We start from the raw sequence: 20,043 nt of genomic DNA on the forward strand, positions 1-20,043 counted from the left end.
GTGTCAATTCGTGGTTAACTAAATAATAAATTAGATAAAAATACCACGTAGCATTTCATATACTTATAAAGTGGAAGAATTCTGCAGTTTTTAGGCTTGTTACATTTTTTAGGCAGTGCGTTCTTTATAATAACATGCCACTGCTGGATATTTCAATACGCTAAATTGCAGGTGTAATTTTGTCTCTTTCTTCCTGCAAACAAATCTTAAGGTGGGGCAACACCTTACAGGGTGTTCGTTGTTACATTTTGCATTTCAAAATGCATCACACTCTCTATTGGAGACAGGTCAGGACTGCAGGCAGGCCAGTCAGTACCTGTCTCCTCTTCAATTCAATTCAATTCACCTTTATTTGTATAGTGCTTATACAATGTAGATTGTGTCAAAGCAGCTTCACCATAAAGGTCACAGTAAATAGGAACAGTGTAGTTCAGTTTGTAGTGTTTAAGTCAGTTCAGTTTAGCTCAGTTCAGTGTGGTTTAATAATCACTACTGAGAGTCCAAATACTGAAGAGCAAATCCAACGATGCGCCAGCTCTACAGATCCCGAACCATGCAAGCCAGTGGCGACAGCGGAGAGGGAAAAAAAAACTTTGAGAGAAACCAGGCTCAGTTGGCACGATCATTTTAATTTCTCCACTGGCCGAACGTCTTGTGCAGAGCTGCAGTCTCAGTGGCGGAGGCTGGAAGCTGGCCTCAGCGAAGACTCTTCCTCCACAGCAGGACTCTGTAATGTGACTGTGGTTTTGCATGTCTTGTTGACATGTGCATGGGCGTCCCTGGAAAAAGGAGGCAGCATATTGTGCTCCATAGTCTCCATGTACTTTTCAGCATTAATGGTGCATCTCAGAAGTGCAAGTTACCATTGCCAATGGCACTGACACAACCCCATACTGTGACAGTCCCTGGCTTTTGGACTTTGTATTTAAACAGATTAAATAAACTTACACTGCTGGATATATTTGAGGTGTTAAATTTGAGGTGTAATTTTGTCCCATTCTTCCTGCAAACAAGCCTTAAGGTGAGCAACAATACGGAGTGTTCTTTAAATTGCCTCACACGTTCTCTATTGGAGACAGGTCGGGACTGCAGGCAGGCCACTGAAGTACCTGTATCTTCTTTCTCCGCAGCCAGGACTTTGTAATGTGTGCAGAATGTGGTTTTGCTGACATGTGCATGGGCGTCCCTAGATAAGAAGGGAGAATACTGTGCTCCAAAATCCCTATGTACTTTTTAGCATTAATGGTGCATCCCAAAAGTGCTAGTTACCTGACACAACCCCATACCATGACAGACCCTGGCTTTTGGACTTGTATGTATCCAATATACTTGATTAAACACACACTGCTGGATATTTAAATGCACTAATTATGTAACCCCCATTGAAGTCCAATCAGCTCATGACACAAAGATAACAGCAGCTGTTAGTTGGACATTTTTAATAGTTCACTTTCAATGCTACTTCCTTCTCATACTCGCATAAAACACTGTTACAAACACAACAAGCGAAACAACAACACGAGCGTTTTCTTTAAAATGGCACAATGTGACGTTCCCTTCACAAAGTCTCATGTTCAGGTAAAGTAATCATTCACAATCGGCCAATAATTCCTCAAATGATTGTTTTCATGTGGCTGAATCAGTCAGTGTGGTCTTTCCCAGACAGAAGCAGTGAGGATGAAGAGATGGAAACGTCATCAAATCCCAGTGTTTGACAGACTGTGGATCCCGTCATGATGAATGGCTGATGGTGAGTGTGTGAAACTGCACTGGAGGATTGTGGGATGTGTACACTGTACAAAAAAAACATCCATAATATAGCAGTTTTCTGTATTTTGTGTTCATGTTTTAATTTTTCCCATTTATTTGTGCTTTTAATTTGCATTATGGGATGTTGATCTTTCTCGCAGCAACTTTAAACCTTGAACAGTTCATAACAGTGACTTTCATGAACATTTGTAATAGTTGCAGTGCTCTATTGTGTGTGTTGGTGTTGTATATTACACTACAAAAGCCTTGTAATAAACTGCAACACATTTACTGTTATTTTACAGACTTATTTCCCTCTAGATATTATTTCAAACTACTAAAATGTCAATAAAAGTCCCTTTGTTAAAGTTGCATTCACATTGAAGTTGAATTTTCAACATCAAGAGTGCACACAGCAGAGATCAGCATCCCATAATTCAATTCAACAACATCAATAAACAGAAAACACCAACAAAAATCCAGACGCTGTTGGTTATCAGATGTTGTTTTGCAGTGTAGATCATCCCTGAACGCTGGTTTTGTCTTCAGCTCTCCTCAGGGCTGATGTCTGTGCTTGGTGAGCAGCGGTGACAGAGATGTTGCTGTCTGATGTATCGTCTCTCTTCAGCAGCAAGAAAAAAGAACGCTTCTCGACTGATTCCCAGAAGCTCTCGCAGGCCACTGTTCTCCAGCTGCACACACAAAACACACATTCAGGTATTATTATTAACCATAACATCACAAGTACATGTTCAGCGTATAAGGCTGAGCGGCATACATTGCCTTAACTCCTAATTTGCTGCTTATTAATAGTTAATAAGGTAGTATTAGGGGTGTAAAATAAAATATGTGCTTTATTGTACTGTATAAATGGCCAATATTTTAATAATAAGCAGGTAATAAGACACTAGTTGCATATATATGATTCTACTCTACATCCCTAATCCTATATGAATCCCTAATGAACTAATTTAGCTACTCAAACATGTTTACAGTTCTCAATTTGTCACATGACATGCAGGTAAACAGAAATATTTTATATTCTTTTCAGTCACTTTTATGATTCATTATTTTATATATTATTTAAAAATGTTAACTTGATGCACTAAAATCAGGGGGTCGGGAACCTTTTTTCAACAAGAGCCATTTCTGATTTTTTTTTTTAGCAAATGCATTTTTTTAAAGAGCCATTCGGATGTATGTATATCTCAAAATGCCTCTTAAGAATGCATTGGCTACTGTATTAATAAATATAATATAAATATATAATATAAATATACAGGTTTAAACAAAATCTGAATTTATGTCGATGCACAACTAAAAAATAATCAAATATGAAGCGTCACATGTTGAGCAAGTCCATGAATGAAGACCGTTCTTTTATTGTTAACAGAGTTCTTATTAATTTTGCTGTAAATATTACAATAAAGAGGGAAGTGTAATTGTATTTTCGATAGGAAAGTGACTGTATTATTTTTTATATGGTAAAATATGATTGAAGGGAGACCGCTGGAGAGCCACATATTTTTGGTCAAAGAGCCACATGTGGCTCGAGAGCTATAGGTTCCCTACCCCTGCACTAAAACAAACTACATAGAATATTTTAAAACTACAATTAAAGCTAAAACTAGCCCTTTACCAGGCAAAAAACTCCATGATAACCATGTTGTACATTTTATTTACTTAATAAAAGTTCACAAGTCATTGTAATTACCCTCAGTTTTTCAAAGAGCGTCCTAAAAAAAAGCTTGAAAATCTAAAACCTCATTCAAACTATTTAAATAGCATTTCAGTGATACTAAAATAGTAATAAATACTAAACAACAGTGTCTGTTCTAATACACTTCATATTGTTAATGACATATTTAATAAATTAGTATTTTTCTATAAATATTGTATGAGATAATCAGGTAACACTTTAGAAAAATGGCTCATTAGTTAATGCAATTATTAATATTAACTTAGTATGAATACTCTTGTAAAGCATTAATTAATAAGAGTTCAACATTCACTAATGGATAATTACAATCTAAAGTTAACAAGTGCACTAATGATTTTACCTTGAGCGACATTAACTAGCATTAAAAAAGCTGAATGAATACAGTAATAAATGCATTAATAATTATTTGTTCATGTTAGTAAATCCATTCTCTACTAATGGACCATTATTTTAGAGTGTTACCAGATAATCAAGTGGATATGATCTCATAAATCTCATTATTGTGAAATAAAACCACTCATATTGTGAAACTGTAGTCGTATCACCCTAGATATAGTGATTTATACAGAAGTGTGTGTGTCACCTCCAGGCGTTTGATTCTCTCCTCATCCTCACACAGTCGTCCTTCATCCACCTCGATGGCTTTCCTCATCACCGTGGCCATTTCGTTGATTTTTTCGATGTGCGCTTGCATCTCCTGCGACGTAAACAGAGTAACAGTTTACAGCTGCACAGCATTTTATTTCAGCATCGATACTGCAATGAGTGAAAAGTAGGGTCTGCAGTGTCCAGTTGGCATTATAAATGAGCAGACACTACAGTTCAGATCATAGTGGAGTCATTTCAGATTTTAGCCGATTATTATTTATTAATTGCATGTGTATATTAATTTGTATATTACAATGTGTCAATGTCAATTTTATTTCTATAGCACTATTTAACACAACCAGAGGTTGACCAATGTGCTGCACAGTACAAATCAAAACAGATAAAAAAACAAATGTATATATAAAATGATAAAATTATTGCTAAAACAGACAATTTTCACTGATAAATGCCAAATCAAAGAGATAACTTTTTAACCTAGATTTAAAAACAGACAGGGATGAAACAGATCTGATACAGAGGGGCAGAGCATTCCACAACCTAGGATCAGCTACTGCAAAAGCACGGTCACCTCTGCATTTCAGCCTCGACTTAGGTATGAATAACAGTCTCTGGTTAGATGACCGAAGAGACCGACCAGGCTGATGCTCAATTAACATGTCTGACAGATAAGAAGGTGCCAGGCCATTTAGAGATTTAAAAACCAAGAGGAGCATTTTAAAAGTGACTCGATAGTACACAGGCAGCCAGTGCAGAGAGCGTAAGACTGGTGTAATGTGCTCATGTTTCTTGGTCCCTGTTAAAAGCCTTGCAGCAGCATTTTGAACTAATTGTAACCGGGATAAGGTTTTCTGACTAATCCCAAAGTATAATGAGTAACAATAGTCCTATCTAGTGGTAATAAATGCATGGATGTGCATATTCTTTGCAGGGCACTGTGACTGCGCAAGCACTTCAAGTCAATTCAAGCCATTTGCGCACGATAATTCAACGTTTGTAGCTTAGATTATTTGTATATAATTATTTACAAAATTATTATGATATTTTACATTACACTTCTCCAGCTGCATTTTCAAGCCATGCACAAGTGTGGCAAATTTACATACTTTAATCACATTATATCAGCTGCTTTCTGTATAATGTAGTATCTAAGGAAAATAGTTGATGGCATGTTCGCACCAAGCCTCATGTCGAAAAACTGATTTACTCTTTGTAAGATTAATTTTAAAGTGAATTATTTTACCCATTTATTAAGTTGAATTATTATGCAAGCCGCACAATTACATTTCCATGCACTTATAAACCTTGAAAACACTAGATAAAAACATCTGAAGTATTTTCAAGGATTTCCAGTATGAATCCGTGGTGTAGCAGCTTTTTATAGTGACTCGCAGGTGTGTGTGTGTGGGACTGACGTTCGTGTGCTTTCTCTGAGCTGCGTGACGATGGTGGGATCCTCTTTTTTTTGCTGGCCATCAGAAGGCGGAAACACTTGCTCCCTGTATTGCTCATGATCAGCTCCAGCGCGGACTGATGCTCCTCCAGAGACGTGTGCAGCTCTGCACGACACTGAGCTTTAAAAACAGGCCCTCAAATAGCATTGCAGGAAAAACAAAACAGCAAACACACACCTTTGTTTTCTTGCTGTAGTTCTCGTATTTGCCGATTTTCCTGTTGGATTCCCATGACTAGAGTTGAACGTGGCCGATGCCTCGCAACCTGGTTTAACACCTCGATCTCTTCCTGATACTGAGATCACAACAAACGATTGGACAAAAAAATAAACAAACAGGCATATACTGTACAGACAGTGTGTTCAATTTATGGTAAACTGTGACTGCTTTGATGTAAAAAATACTGTGGCAGTGATTTAGGTTTATTTCTGAGGTATAGTTGGTTTTATATTGACACGTTTGTTCATTTTAGCAGCCCCCTATATTGTTTTACCATGCTACTTTTAATATTCGGTCTGAAATCACATGCAAGTATGAGTTTTAAAACAACATTAGCACCATTTCATCAACGATGAATAGTGTTGTATTTTGATAGTCATTGGCTGATTATATGATTTTCCCTATTTACAATTTACAAATAATACTTCTCTAAAATTATTATGGTGAATGTACATATAGATTGAATCATATTAAATAGTCCTAATGTTGTTTTGAAGTCATACTTGCATGCAGTTCCTGACCGAATATTCAATGTAGCATGGTAAACAATATACAGGACCGTTTTCACTAAACAAATGTGTGAATATAAAACAAACTTTACGTCAGTGTTAAAAAGAGTATTTGACCTGTTTCATTGGCCTCCACTCTCTTGTTGAGCAGTGTGGTTTGTTCAATCAGGATCTCAGCAGCACTGTCATGATCCCGGAGTCTCTCCACCAGTGATTTGGCATCGGCCAGAACCTTCTCTAATGTACAGGTCATTTCCTGAAGAAAACAACACTATTATTTATGGTAATAACACACACAAAACAAGATATCATTTCAGCATCGATATATCACAATGTGCAAATCTGCAATAGTCACATCACAGGAGCTGCAGTGTCTCGTTGCAATTATAATGACAGTGATTTGTAAAGTCACTGCAAAGTTGAACTCCAATCTCCAATCTTAAGGCCTGTGACTGTAAGATTTAAAGTTCATATAAACCATTTGGCCACGAGAAATTATCAAGTTTGCTCCAATAATGAAGATTATTTGGGTTTAAATATTATTATTTTTGTCCAGATTTATTTTCAAACATATGTAAAAACAATTATTACAATTATAGTGTAACAAACATTAACAACAATTTTTACTTAACCAAGAGCAAACAAAGAAAGAAAAAAGAAAAATATCAGAGAGATAGATAAATAAATAAATAAATAAATAAATAAATAAATAAATAAATAAAAGCATGCAACTAAGAAATGGAAGGTAGATACACCAGAAAAGCTATTTTTTTTTCAAAAGTCCTTATTTTTGTGGGGTTTTATTTGCTTTATTAAAAAAAAACAGCATTTACAGTTTCATTATGAAACAAAATCACTTCACAATCCTTAACAAGAAGAATTAAATGAGAGAAAAAAATTAAATAATTATAAAAAAGAGGAGGGGTATACATTATATATTATATACATACATTATATATATATATATATATAATATAATATATATATATATATATATAATATTATATTTATATTGTTTTATTCAGTTATTAACTAAATTAAATTTTTAAATGCACTTTTAGTACAGAAAATACATGTATACAAACATTTTATGTAAAAACGTTAAATGAGAAGCATATATTAACCATTTTAATTGCTATTTTTAGAATTAGAAATCACTTTTATATACATTTTAATCTCTTTTTCTAACACCATGAAGGATTTGTGTGTGAAATTTACATGCTAATAGAATTGTGTTTTTAATAAAACCAGCATCTTATAAAGAGCGATCCTTAACATAATAACCCAAAATCATGTTTATAAAATTAATAAAATGTTCTTAAAATATTGTGAGCGATAAAAGCTTCAACATTAATCCAAAAATGTTGAGTAAATTGGCAAGACCAGAATACATTTCAGTAATCCTTTGTGATCCTCTGACTCTGAACAGTATTTTCTCAGGGCTGCAGTAGGAAATAAGTGTGTTGATGCAATGTTTTGTAGATGGAGAGTGAGATGATTTCCAGTTCATTTAAATGCATTTTTCCCAGCCAGATGTGTAAAGTATTTTTTATAATGAGATCTATCTCGTAGTTCAGTGTCCGGTTTAAATATTTAATACACTAATGAATATGCAATGCTATTTTACATTTAATTCAATATTGTTAGACTCCACCAACAACCATAAAATGATGTGCATTTCATTTTTAATGTTCTGTTGTTGATATCTGTGCTTTAATTTATATTAATTTGTAAATATATATATTAATTTCGTATATTTTATGCAGATGCACTCACCTACAAATCATTCCAACCAATATATAATTAGGAATTCTCTCCAAATAGGATAATCTTGTAAAATTATATTAGCATCGCATTATCAATAGCAGAAATCAATATATCGCAATGTCAGTTGTTTCCAATATCATGCAATTCTACTCAGAACAGCCAGTAAACTTAATATTATACTATTTAAAGTTGATCACATAAGTGTAAAGGCTCTATTCTAACTCTAATATCACCGATGTGACTTTAATATATACATAAATGGCTTGATTTATGAAATATTGAAGGTAAGTGTCAAATGTTTTGGTGGAAGCTTAGCATTAGCTGCTATGAAAATCACCCTTCCGGTTGCTAATACACTCAAATGCTGGATCGTTTAAACAAATACCACACATAAGCCACAAGCTATTGGGTGGTTGTTTCATTATATGCCTACATGACACCGTAGATTATTTTACATGAACGTAAATCCTTACCTTATCAACAGCAACGGGTCAGTTCCTACACTTCCTGCTGCTGTGGTCGTGTCGTCACGCGCAAGGCCTTCTGGGAGATGTAGGCGTTAACTTTCTGCATATACTGTACATACGGAGGCGCTGTCAACAAATTTTCTGAATGTTTATTAAACTGCGACTAGTATAGTTAGTTAATTACTGTAAAATGTCATTTGTAATTTTTTTATAGTGAGGCGATTTTTATTTTCTGAAATTTTTATTAATTGTTAGTTTTATTTATTATAAGTCGGGTTTTTGAGGTGGAAAAGAGGCCAGTTTAATCCTCTGTGTGACCCAGTGGAGCTAATCAGATTTTACCTGTGCAAACAAATCCTGCTTTGTGATTATGACTAGGTTTAATATCCATTGTTCAGTTCACCAATCATATGCATAGGAGTGTGTTAATTCCAGAGATAATCTGAACTGGGAGAAAGTGATAAATAACACAGACTTTTTTATTTAAGAAGCATTAGTTTGTGTACGCCCTTATTTGTGTTACTAAGCAAACGTATGATGTGTGATGATGTAGTTTTTTATGCTGCCTGAAGTTATTTTAAGCATTTGGAATAAGATATTATTCATAGTGACTCACTTTCCCACAAGACAAGTCACAATGGTAGAAATGCTGTATTTCGTTTCATTTAGCCTTTGGCAGAAAGAACTATCTTAATTATTTAGAATAGCATTATTATGCTAAATAAATATATAAAAGGCAAAACACATTATATTTTTGAAATGTAAAAAAGCAAATAATGGACGGTGTCTAATTTAATATTTTAAATACTGTTTGTGAAAGTTAAAAGTCTAAACATGTTTGAAATTATGTTTAACAGATTTATTTATCTACATATTAAAATATATGGATAAGTTATATAAACTATAACTAGTGCTGGGCAAAAATGAATTGCATCCGAAATATTTGTTTTACATAATTTAGGTGCGTTTACTGTATTAATTATATATACAATATATATATATATATATGTGTGTGTGTGTGTGGTGTATATAAATATATACATTTTCTCAAATATAATATATAAATATAAATATATATATACATTATATATTATATTTATATATATTATATTTGAGAAAATGTGTATATATATTATATACACCACACACACACACACGCGCACACACACACACACACACAATATTATATATAATATATATATATATATATATATATTTATATATATATATATATATATATATATAATATATATTATATTATATAATATATATATAATATATATAATATAATATAATATATATTATATATATATATAATTTGTATTTATTATGTATATATATTTTGAGAACATTTAGACATATTTAGATATAATTATGTGTATGTATATGATGCAAATTATATATAAATATATATGTAAATATCTATGTAACAAAATTGTGTTGTATAGTTTGTTTCTATGTATATGTTTATTATATATATATATATATATATATATATATATATATATATATAATATATATATATATATATATATATATATATATATATATATATATATATATATATAGTTGTCAAAATAGACTTTTATTTTTGCAAGTGATTAATCTATTAATCTATGCCCAGCATAAATTATAAGTAATATCTCATGTCAGGTTTTCGTTGTTTATCCGTACTGTAATGCTCATAGACTAATAATAGGTAATGCTTTAAAAAAGGGGAACCTCCCACCTACGCACTCGGTCCCGCCCCTCTCCATTGAGTGTTTTTTTATCTGCGCTCTGATTGGCTGTTTTGAACCGCGAATCCCTCATTCTCAACTGAACATTCCGAGGCGCGTGGAGGAACAGAACAGATCCAGCTGATGCGCGTCCACGCACACATCCACGCACAAGCGCGCGCACGCCGACCTGCCGCCGCGGAGCGAAACGTGGATCAAACAGAAGAAGAGACCTCTACTCACTGACACAACAAACAAACACAATATACTCTGGTGAGTTAATTTCTGCTATTTCTGCCAACCACATAACACCAAAACAAACTGGAGTGAGAAAGTGAGTGAGGGAGAACGACGCAGAGAGAGACAGGAGTTTGTTTATCTGATTATGTGCTTGTTTTTAAAGAGAATTTCCGTAGAAAAGGAAAATAAGATGTCAACAAAGCTGACTTGAGTGATAAAAGAGGCTCTTTGATGGTTATTTTTAGCAGCCATACTGAAATATGACGGTTGTTATAGAGTTACGTGACTTTTCCATGGGAAATGCGAGATGAATCATGAACTGTTTGACAAATATAACACGTATAGCATTATAGTAAATCAGAGTGGAATATTTTCACTTAATTTAGGCTTTAATTAGTAAGATACTAAGTTGTTTGAAGAGTAACAGATACATGTTTAAGTAGAAAGAGTGAGATTATCAAAACATATCTCATATATATATATATATTATATATTATATAATATATATATATATATTATATATATATATATATATATATAGTCACTGCAAAAAAGATTTTTTGTCTTGTTTATAATCCAAATGTCGGACAATTCTTAAATCAAGTAGCATGTTCTGGACAAGCAAGAAATATTGTCTTGTTTTAAGCGATAATATGTTAAAATTAAGTGAGTTTTACCTTTAAAACAAGCTAAATAATCACCCAATGGGTTGTTGCTAGGTCAGATACGGTTGCGACCGTAAGTTACCGAGAATTATTCATGTTATTCATTAAATTTCCCATTTATTGTATTTTATTAATGTCTACCCTCACCCAACCGTCACAGTAATGTAGAAACAGTAGTTGTACAGAGTATTATTTATTAAATTACTCATTAAATTGTATTTTATGAATCCCTACCCTAAACCCAACCATCACAGTACTGTAAGAATAGTAATTGTTGTTGTAGAGTGTTACAAAAATGATGCTATATTGATGTGCGTATCCACAGCTGTATCCCTTCTAGACTTTACTTTACCAATGGGGTAAGCTAAATAAAATTGTTTTCACTTTATTAATATTTCGCTTACCCCATTGGCAGATTATTTTGCTTGATTTTAGAGAGAAACTCAATTATTTCTGAGGTATATCTCTGAAAACAAGACTACTGCTAATAGATTTAGGAATTTTTAGACTAGAAACAGACAAAAATCCTAAGTAAGCATATCATTTTTTTTGCAGTCTAGCTATGGATGTGATTATTTCAATGCTCATCTAGGCTTTAAACAGATGTGTGCTTCAGACATGTTTGTCGTGTGTATGTCCAGCAGCAGAAGAGAGCTAAACTGCAGGTGTTTCCTGATGTGAACTACAGCCGTAAAGATCTCAGCGAGTCCTTGAGCTCTGGCAGGGAATTTTGTTTATCACCAAAGACTGCTGTTGAACTGCTGTTAACAGATTGAATGTGTTGGCCAACTATTTTAGGAAGCCGAAGTATTCTTTTGTGCCATGTATAGTGAAGAATTAGTCTAAATCATTTCAATATTGGACTAACTAACAATAACACTTAGGAGTTATTCCTTAACTGTTCTGCGTTCATATATTGCTTGCTTCATATATTGGAGGTGTGTGTGGTGCGTGCGTGTGTGTGTGCGTGTGTGTGTGTGTGTGTGTGTGTGTGTGTGTGTGTGTGTGTGTGTGTGTGTGGTGTGTGTGTGTAAGTGAAAGTGTACATTAGTGTAAGTGTGCGCAAGTGAGTGTGTGTGTGAGTGAGTCAACCTGAGACTGTGTGCACGAGTGTGTTTGTGAGTGTGCGCAAGTATGCTTGAGTGTTTGTGCGAGTGTATATGAATAAGTGTGTGTGTGTGTTTGCAAATGTGCGTGTTTGTGCTGGTGTGTGGGAGTGTGATTGTTAGTGTGTGTGTGATTGCGAGTGAGCGTGAGTTAGTGTATGTACATGTATGTATGAGTGAGTGTGTGTGTGGTTGCGAGTGTGCATGAGTGAGTGTTTGTAATTGTTAACGTGTGTGTGTAATTGTGAGTGTGTGTGTGCGTGATTATGCTTGTGTGCGATTGTTTACATCTGTGAGTATGTGTTTGTGCAAGTGTGAACGCGTGTGCGAGTGTGTATGAATGATTATTCGTGAGTGTGTGTGTGTGTGTGTGCCAATGAGTGTTTTTGTGTGTGTGTTAGTGAAAGTGTACATTAGTGTGAGTGTGTGTGTGAGTGAGTCAACCTGAGACTGTGTGCACGAGTGTGTTTGTGAGTGTGCGCAAGTATGCTTGAGTGTATATAAATGTGTGAGTGTGTTTGCGAATGTGCGTGATTATGTGTGCGTGTTTGTGCTGGTGTGTTGGAGTGTGATTGTTAGTGTGTGTGTGTGTGATTGCGAGAGAGCATGAGTTAGTGTTTGTACAAGTATGTATGAGTGAGTGTGTGTGTGGTTGCGAGTGTGCATGAGTGAGTGTTTGTAATTGTTAACGTGTGTGTGTAATTGTAAGTGTGTGTGTGTGTGTGATTATGCCTATGTGTGATTGTTTACATCTGTGTGCGTGCATGAGTATGTGTTTGTGCAAGTGTGAACGCATGTGCGAGTGTGTATGAATGATTATTCGTGAGTGTGTATGTGTGTGTGTGTGTAAACGCTACACGTAAACTGCCCCAGAATCAGCCCATATCCTGCGCCTCCAGTGACCATCTGCCTGATCTGTGCCATCGGTGGGTTCTTGAGCTCCAGAGGAGGCTGAAGGGGGAAATCCTGAAATAAATGAATGCTGGGATTAATTTCCCATGATCTCTGCTGCACATGCTGCTCATTGTTATGAATCTTGGATTACTGCTCCTTTATTAATGACCCAGCAGATGATTAGTGGGCCGGGGAGGTGCAGACCCTCCATGCTGGTTAATTGTTAGTGTCTTATAACCTGTCGTTGTGTTACCATGACAGCGGCTTCTGTTTACATGATGCCATGAACAGAGCATTGCCATTAGTCTCAAGTGCATCGCTGCATCCCAATTCACATACGGATAGTATGTCTTAAAAAGTATGTAGAATATCTTTGAGTGAACTTTTGAGTGTGTAACAGACGATTATGCAAGCTTTGAGACGCACTATTTATTTTTGATTACTATTTAGGATGATGATAGAATGCAAATTGGTACATGGTAGGCATGGGATGATAACTGTTTTCAAGGTATACCGTGGTTTGGAAATGTCAAGCTTTAAAAATCGTAGACATTTTGAAACCGTCGTATGTGCACAATTTTTATTTACGTTTTTTTTTTTGTGCTTTTTTAGGACAACAGTATCTCCAGCAGAAAATATATCTAAAGATGACGTATTAAATTGCAAAAAACATTTGCAGAAAAAAAGACTACAGCGGAAGTCAATAATTAATTTAGCCTGACATATTTACTGCTCAAAAATAGTGTAAATGTTTCTCAAAATAAAATATATTGTGTTCAAAAGGGTAAAAAGTTTTTGTGTTTAACCCAGACGTTTAAAAAGAGTGTGTTTTAGAGAATTAATCATGATACCGTGGTATTTTTACCCAAGGTTATCACACCGGCAGAATCTTACAGTGGCCCGTGCCTAGTACACAGCACATGTTTTCTTGACTCCAGAGAGTTGTCTGTATTACTGCTGAACTGAAGTATTGGTGTTTGGTTATTTGTGAAGTTTAAACTGTGTTTTAAATCCTGCGCAGCTATTAAATACGCGCAAATAATCTTTAACACTCTTAAAGTCTTTCCACTACACAAAGATCTTAATATTATACTTTCTTTTTCAAATTGATCACTGAAAGCTTTTTCTTTTGCCCTGCTGTAAGTGTTTCTTCTTGAGATTGATCTGAACAGTATTAGATGTTTGTTTTTGCACTTTGTAGATCGTCGTGGAGTGCTCTGTTTATTATTTCTGAGTAATTTTGGTGGGGTTGTGTTGAGTTTAGTTGGTGATGATGGAAGTTTCTGAAATGGGGCTTTGTTTTGTAATTGCAGAAGCATGATAAAGTAGTTTTTCCCTTCTTTTCTCCTTTTCAGTAGGGATTAGACTTCACAATGTGCAAATCGCAAAGCCGATTTTATGCATGACGGAGAGTTTGTTTAGATGACAGTGTTGTACTAAAAATGGAAAAGTTTTACATGATGATGACGACAGTGTTGGACAATGATCCCTGTTCACACATATATGTGAAAACAACTAAATATGCATGCGTGTTCAGGATGCTAAACTAGCCACTTTGTAAAGAAATAGCTTATGCATCTGTACACACACACACACACACACACACACACACACACACACACACACAACTTTAATTCAATTTGTCTTTTTGAATAACTTTTTATTATAGTTTTTGCAGACATGGGAAGGAACAGACAGACTCATCATGAAACAATAATCTGTGCTAAAAGTAAAGCAAGAAACAAGGGAAAATGTTGACATGCAAGACTTGTATGACCTACAAAAAGACACAGCAATGGATGTAAACAGAGAGAGAGAATTCTTCTTACACACTTTCCTTATTTGATCAAATTTTGCAGAGTTCAATTTAATTTGTCTGCATTTCTCTAGCGCTTTGACAATGTAGATTACACCAAAGCAGCTGAACACAGAAGTTCTGGTAAATTGAGACTGTGTCAGTCCAGTTTACAGAGTTAAAGTTCAGTTCAGTGTGGTTTAAATGTCACTGCTAAAAGTCCAAACACTGAAGAGCAAATCTGTTGATGCAAAATGTATGCATGATGTCACCGTTTTGCAGTGAACAAAATCTTTTCAGGCCACCAAAAATGCCATTGGCATCAAAATGAATAGCTAAAAAGTTCTGCATATCCAACATTTTGATGAATTACAAGCCAAGCATGTTTGGGTTTTGTAATTTGCCGGGTGTTTTCTAGGCAGCTGTCTAAAATGCAGCCCATGTTTCATACTTATAAAAATACTTTTTTTTTTTAATGATGATTTTCTAAACATCCAAGTTAGGCATGGCATGATAACCAGTTTTAAGGTACTGTGGTTTGGAAAAGTCAAGGTTTTAAAAACCGTCAAAGTTTTCTGTAATACAGTTCCTAAGGTATGTGTACTTTTTTACTTGTTTTTTGTTTTTGTTTTTTAGGACAGCAGTATCTCTAGCAGAAAGATGCCGTTTTAAATTATAAAAAAATCTGTTTTAGAAACAAATGAAGACAGCAGAATCAATAATTCATTTAGCCTGACACGTTTACTGTTCCAAAATAGTCTAAATGTTTCTCAACATAAAATATACTGTGTTCAAAAGGGAAAAAAGGTTTAGTTTTTTACCCAGACATTTAAAAATAATTTTATTCAAGGTTATCAAACCATCAGAATGTTATACCAGCCCCATGCCTAACCCACACGTTGGAAACAAATATTTTTCTGTTTTATATTGCACTAATTTTAGGTGTTGCTTATTAATTGTTTCTGTTTTCAGTGTGTTTTATAAGGCAGACTTCACTGTAAAAATGCTGTCCCAACACAAATCGATAAAGTTAACTGAATCATTTGAACAAATTTAACTCCATAGAACATAAGTTGTCCCAAAAAAAACCTTAAGAATTGTGTTGTTTCAACTCGTTTAAACAAGCAGCAAAAGACATTTCTTTGAGTAAGGCTCCTTTAAATGCAATAAAATTATTATTATTACCATTATTAATAAATAACAATAAACTGACAACATTGAACAGCATTACACCTCATTTGCAAGTCATATAAATGCAATTGCTAAATGAATAAATGTAATGTACACAGTTTATTCATCCTGTTTTTTTTGGGGGGGAGGGGTTCACCAGTTAAAATCTTGGCCTTTTATATTTATAAGTCATCATTAGTGCATTCACTGATAAGGTGGCAGGTGTAAAAGAGTGGTTTTACTCTGTTTTTTGGGGGAAGGGCTTCTGACCCATGGTTTATCGGATGCCCCATCCTCTCCGGGAGCATTAATTCTGTGTGTGTGTGTGTGTGTGTGTGTGTGTGTGTGTGTGTGTGTGTGTTGATGGCTCTGCCTACTAATGAAAGCAACTGACAGGCCAATTAAGATCACAACCAAACACAAAAGAGCAGGAAAGGGAGGGACTTTGATTGATGGCCGGCTTTTTTGGGACCCATGTGCAAGCCACTGGTGCATGCACATACAAACACACGCATGCATACACGCATGTGCCACGTGTCTGCATGGAGGAGGAGCAGGCGGGATGTGTCTGGAAGCGTGATCCTCTTAAACGTGATTATGTGATGACCTGAGGAACCACGCGGACACCCCCAGCACTCGCTCGCTTTGTGTGCTGCTCGCGTTTAATTAAAGACACAAATCGACTGTAACTCACGCAGACCTTCATTATAATGGGATTATGATGTTAGAGTGCTTTGTGTTTCTGTCATCTCACGCCCAGCCTCATTTCTGCTGGAAAAGTCACTGTCTGTGTGTGTTGTTTTTGTGGGCGTGTCCTTAATTAGGATTGTGATTATGCAAGCAAATCATCTGCTGAGAGGTTTCTCATGCTTTATGTGATTTGGGCTGAAAGTTGAATTGGTTGTAGACAATATTGGACAACTGACATTGCAATTATTTAGTTTTTCTGCAATATATAATGCGATTTATGAATATAATTTCACAAGATTACTTTATTTGGAAATAATTCATAGTTTACATTGATTAGGATGATTTTTTAGAGGACTGCGTCTGCATAAAATATACAAAATACTAAATTTCCCCAAAGATATTTTTTAAATGTGACAAATTAAAGCACAGATGAACACCATAGAACAAAGATAATAATGAAATAAACAGAACTAAAGCATTTTCTGGAGGATTGAAATACAGAAGTGCAATAAAATAACACTGTAGTTCTCAATGAATCAATAATGAAACGATTATAATAAATTAAATGTGACAAGCTTTCAAATTTCTTGTGCCTAAATGGTTAAAAGGGCACCTATGGTGAAAAATCTGCTTTTCAAGCTGTTTGGACAGACATATGTGCAGGTATGGTGTATAGACTGTCATATTGGGGTGATATAAACACACCCAGTGCTTTTTTTTCAATTTAACAACATAAAAACGGTGGACTAATTGGAGCGGTCTTCAGATCGACCGCAACTTTACGTAGGAGTGCGGTCCCCCCACCCACCAATATTGATTGACAGCTGCGCGTATTAACATGTCCGGTAGTCACGTGTATAATCATATAAACAAGACAGGACGAGCGCAAAGCAGCCGGGTATAAAAGTTCAGTTCAGTTCGCTGGGATCATCAATCATCATCAGACATGATCAAGAGTGAGTTTCACAAGTTTAAAATGTTTTAAAACAGAGCATGTGTGTAATGAATTACAGCGATTCACTTCAGATTCACTTAATCAGCACAGCCGTGTGTCCGAACAATTTTTGTGGACGTTAAATCAGGTTTATTTTGTACATTAATATAACAGATATCTATACAGCAGTGGAGATTACCAGTATCATGTCACATTTGTGTGCAAAAAGTGCAAAGCTAAACGCTCTGTCTGTCTGTCTGTGTGTGTGTGTGTGTGTGTGTGTGTGTGTCTGCTGCGGTGTGTGTGCGCATGAACTTTGTGTGACTCTGCGATGCAAATACAACAAATACTCATTGGTAAAATTCTTACTGTAGTATTTCTCACAAACGCTACGTGAGATCTGCTTCCTTTAAGTCTGTCTGTTGTCTGACGCAGCCAAGGGAGGAGATTAAGGCACGTAGAAACGGTGGCGGGGAGGACTAGCCTTAAGAAGCAGTACAACCAAAACCGCCACCCAGTGCTAAAATGTGTAAATAGGACTTTAATAAAAGGTATAATAAATAATCTGATGCGTGTTTTGAGCTGAAACTTTACAGACACATTCTGGAGACGCAAAACACTTATATTAAATCTGAAAAAAGGCTAACCTAGGTGCCCTTTAAATTTGCTTCAAGATTGTACAGTCACAGGCTTAAAAAAACGCATCCAAATTAAACCATTCACTCTAGATTAGAGTTAAACTTTGCAATGGCTCCACAAATCACATCTTAAGAATTTTTCCTGGTTTATTTATAACCCCAACTTCACTTTGCAGATCCTGCAATGTGACTATTGCAGATTCGCTCATTGCAATATCAATGCTGGAAGCCATATATAGTTGCAGCCCTGGTTGTAGAATAAAAATGAGTTCATGCATCACGCTTCAAATGTTTTACTTTTTGTAAAACTTTCAGTGCACAGTTTGTAAATCAGAAGTAAGATGTGTGAAGAACTACTTAAGTACTGTAATGAATTACATTTAATGTTTTAAGACTCCACAAACAACAACAGTTCACACAGAAATAAAAGTAGATCTAGTTTTATGCACTTATTTATTTATTATTTTGATGCGTTCTTGTTCAGTTTAAAGTTTGACAGCTATTTCACAGTCTTCTTTTGGGCGTCTGTTAAATAATTACTTCAGAAAAGGAAATATTTGACTTTAGCTGAAATATTAATGAATGGTTCACCCAGAATTGTTTTGACACTTGCACATCATTCACATCATATCACGTCTTTCTTCAGACTTCTCAGTTTTAAAATACCAAGAAAAAGTAATTACAAAACACATGTAAATGTTTTAGTTAATTCATCATCTGTAATCTTTGATACTTTCTTTGTCCTCTTGATGGTTGACGGCTGTGTCACAATCTACATTCAGTATCTTCTGAATGTGATTTTCATAAGAGGAATTAGTGATTAAGGCTGGAATTTAATTAGTTGTGTCTTAAAGGGATTGTTCAGTCCAAATTTAGAGCTCTGTCATTGTTTACTCATGCTTTATAAGTTAGTCCGTTATGTAATCATCATTTTTTTCGTAAGACTGTCATGAAACCTTTATCGTATGATAGCATACACTCTCAGAAATAAAGGTACGTGAGCTGTCACTGGGGTGGTACCTTTTCAAAAGGTACACATTTGTACTTGAAGGGACCATATTGGTATCCTAAAATTACATATTAGTACCTAAAACATTTCAAGAGGAACACTTTTGTACTTTTTAGGTACTAATATGTACCCTTGAGGTACTAATATGGACCTTTTAGGAACAAATTTGTACCTTTTGAAAAGGTAAGACCACAGTGACAGATCACGTACCTTTATTTCTGAGAGTGTATCATGAATGTGAAGGAGATTTTATGCTTGCTTATGACAACTGTTACAGTCATTTTAAATGCAAAGATTTTCATTGTTTGTTAATGACAACTTGACATAAACAAATGCATCACAGCCAGTCTTTGTCATGACAATTCTTCATTACAAAGACAACAAAACTTGTCATAAATCTGTCATAAACATGACTGTCATGAGGCCAGTGTAATTGTGTCATGAATATTTTTATGATCACTCTTTCAGTGGCACAAACTGTATTTGTCCTTAAATGCCTCGTTTCCACTCACTGGTACGGTACGGTTCGGTTTGGTACGGGTCACCTTTATCTGGCTTGCATTTCCATTACCAAGGGTACCCTTTTGGTGAGCGTGGTGTATGACAGAAAGTTTCAGTCGACGTCATTCTCGCTGGAGGAAATGTCTACAGTAAAGCTGTACGGGTCACTCACATATCATATGAGAAGCACTT

The 20,043-nt window shown here is 35.1% G+C and overlaps 2 protein-coding genes across 2 annotated transcripts in view; one reads left to right on the forward strand and one right to left on the reverse strand.

Annotated features, from left to right (window-relative positions):
* Positions 1-2,269: 2,269 nt before the first annotated feature.
* On the reverse strand, positions 2,270-8,551 carry fgfr1op2 (FGFR1 oncogene partner 2). The gene is given in 8 exon segments (XM_056456402.1): positions 2,270-2,386; positions 2,388-2,441; positions 4,053-4,166; positions 5,487-5,540; positions 5,543-5,634; positions 5,707-5,832; positions 6,384-6,511; positions 8,497-8,551. Coding segments are annotated over 7 exon segments (684 nt in total). The 5' UTR covers position 6,511; positions 8,497-8,551.
* Positions 8,552-10,334: 1,783 nt separating this feature from the next.
* Positions 10,335-20,043, forward strand: part of gas2l3 (growth arrest-specific 2 like 3) — a 31,547-nt gene continuing 21,838 nt past the window's right edge. Inside the window, exon 1 of the mRNA XM_056456252.1 lies at positions 10,335-10,482. The gene's annotated coding sequence lies outside the window, so the exon portion shown is untranslated. The remainder of the gene's footprint in view (positions 10,483-20,043) is intronic.

The sequence above is a fragment of the Danio aesculapii genome, chromosome 4 (genome assembly GCF_903798145.1).
Source record: "Danio aesculapii chromosome 4, fDanAes4.1, whole genome shotgun sequence".
Lineage (NCBI taxonomy): Eukaryota > Metazoa > Chordata > Actinopteri > Cypriniformes > Danionidae > Danio > Danio aesculapii.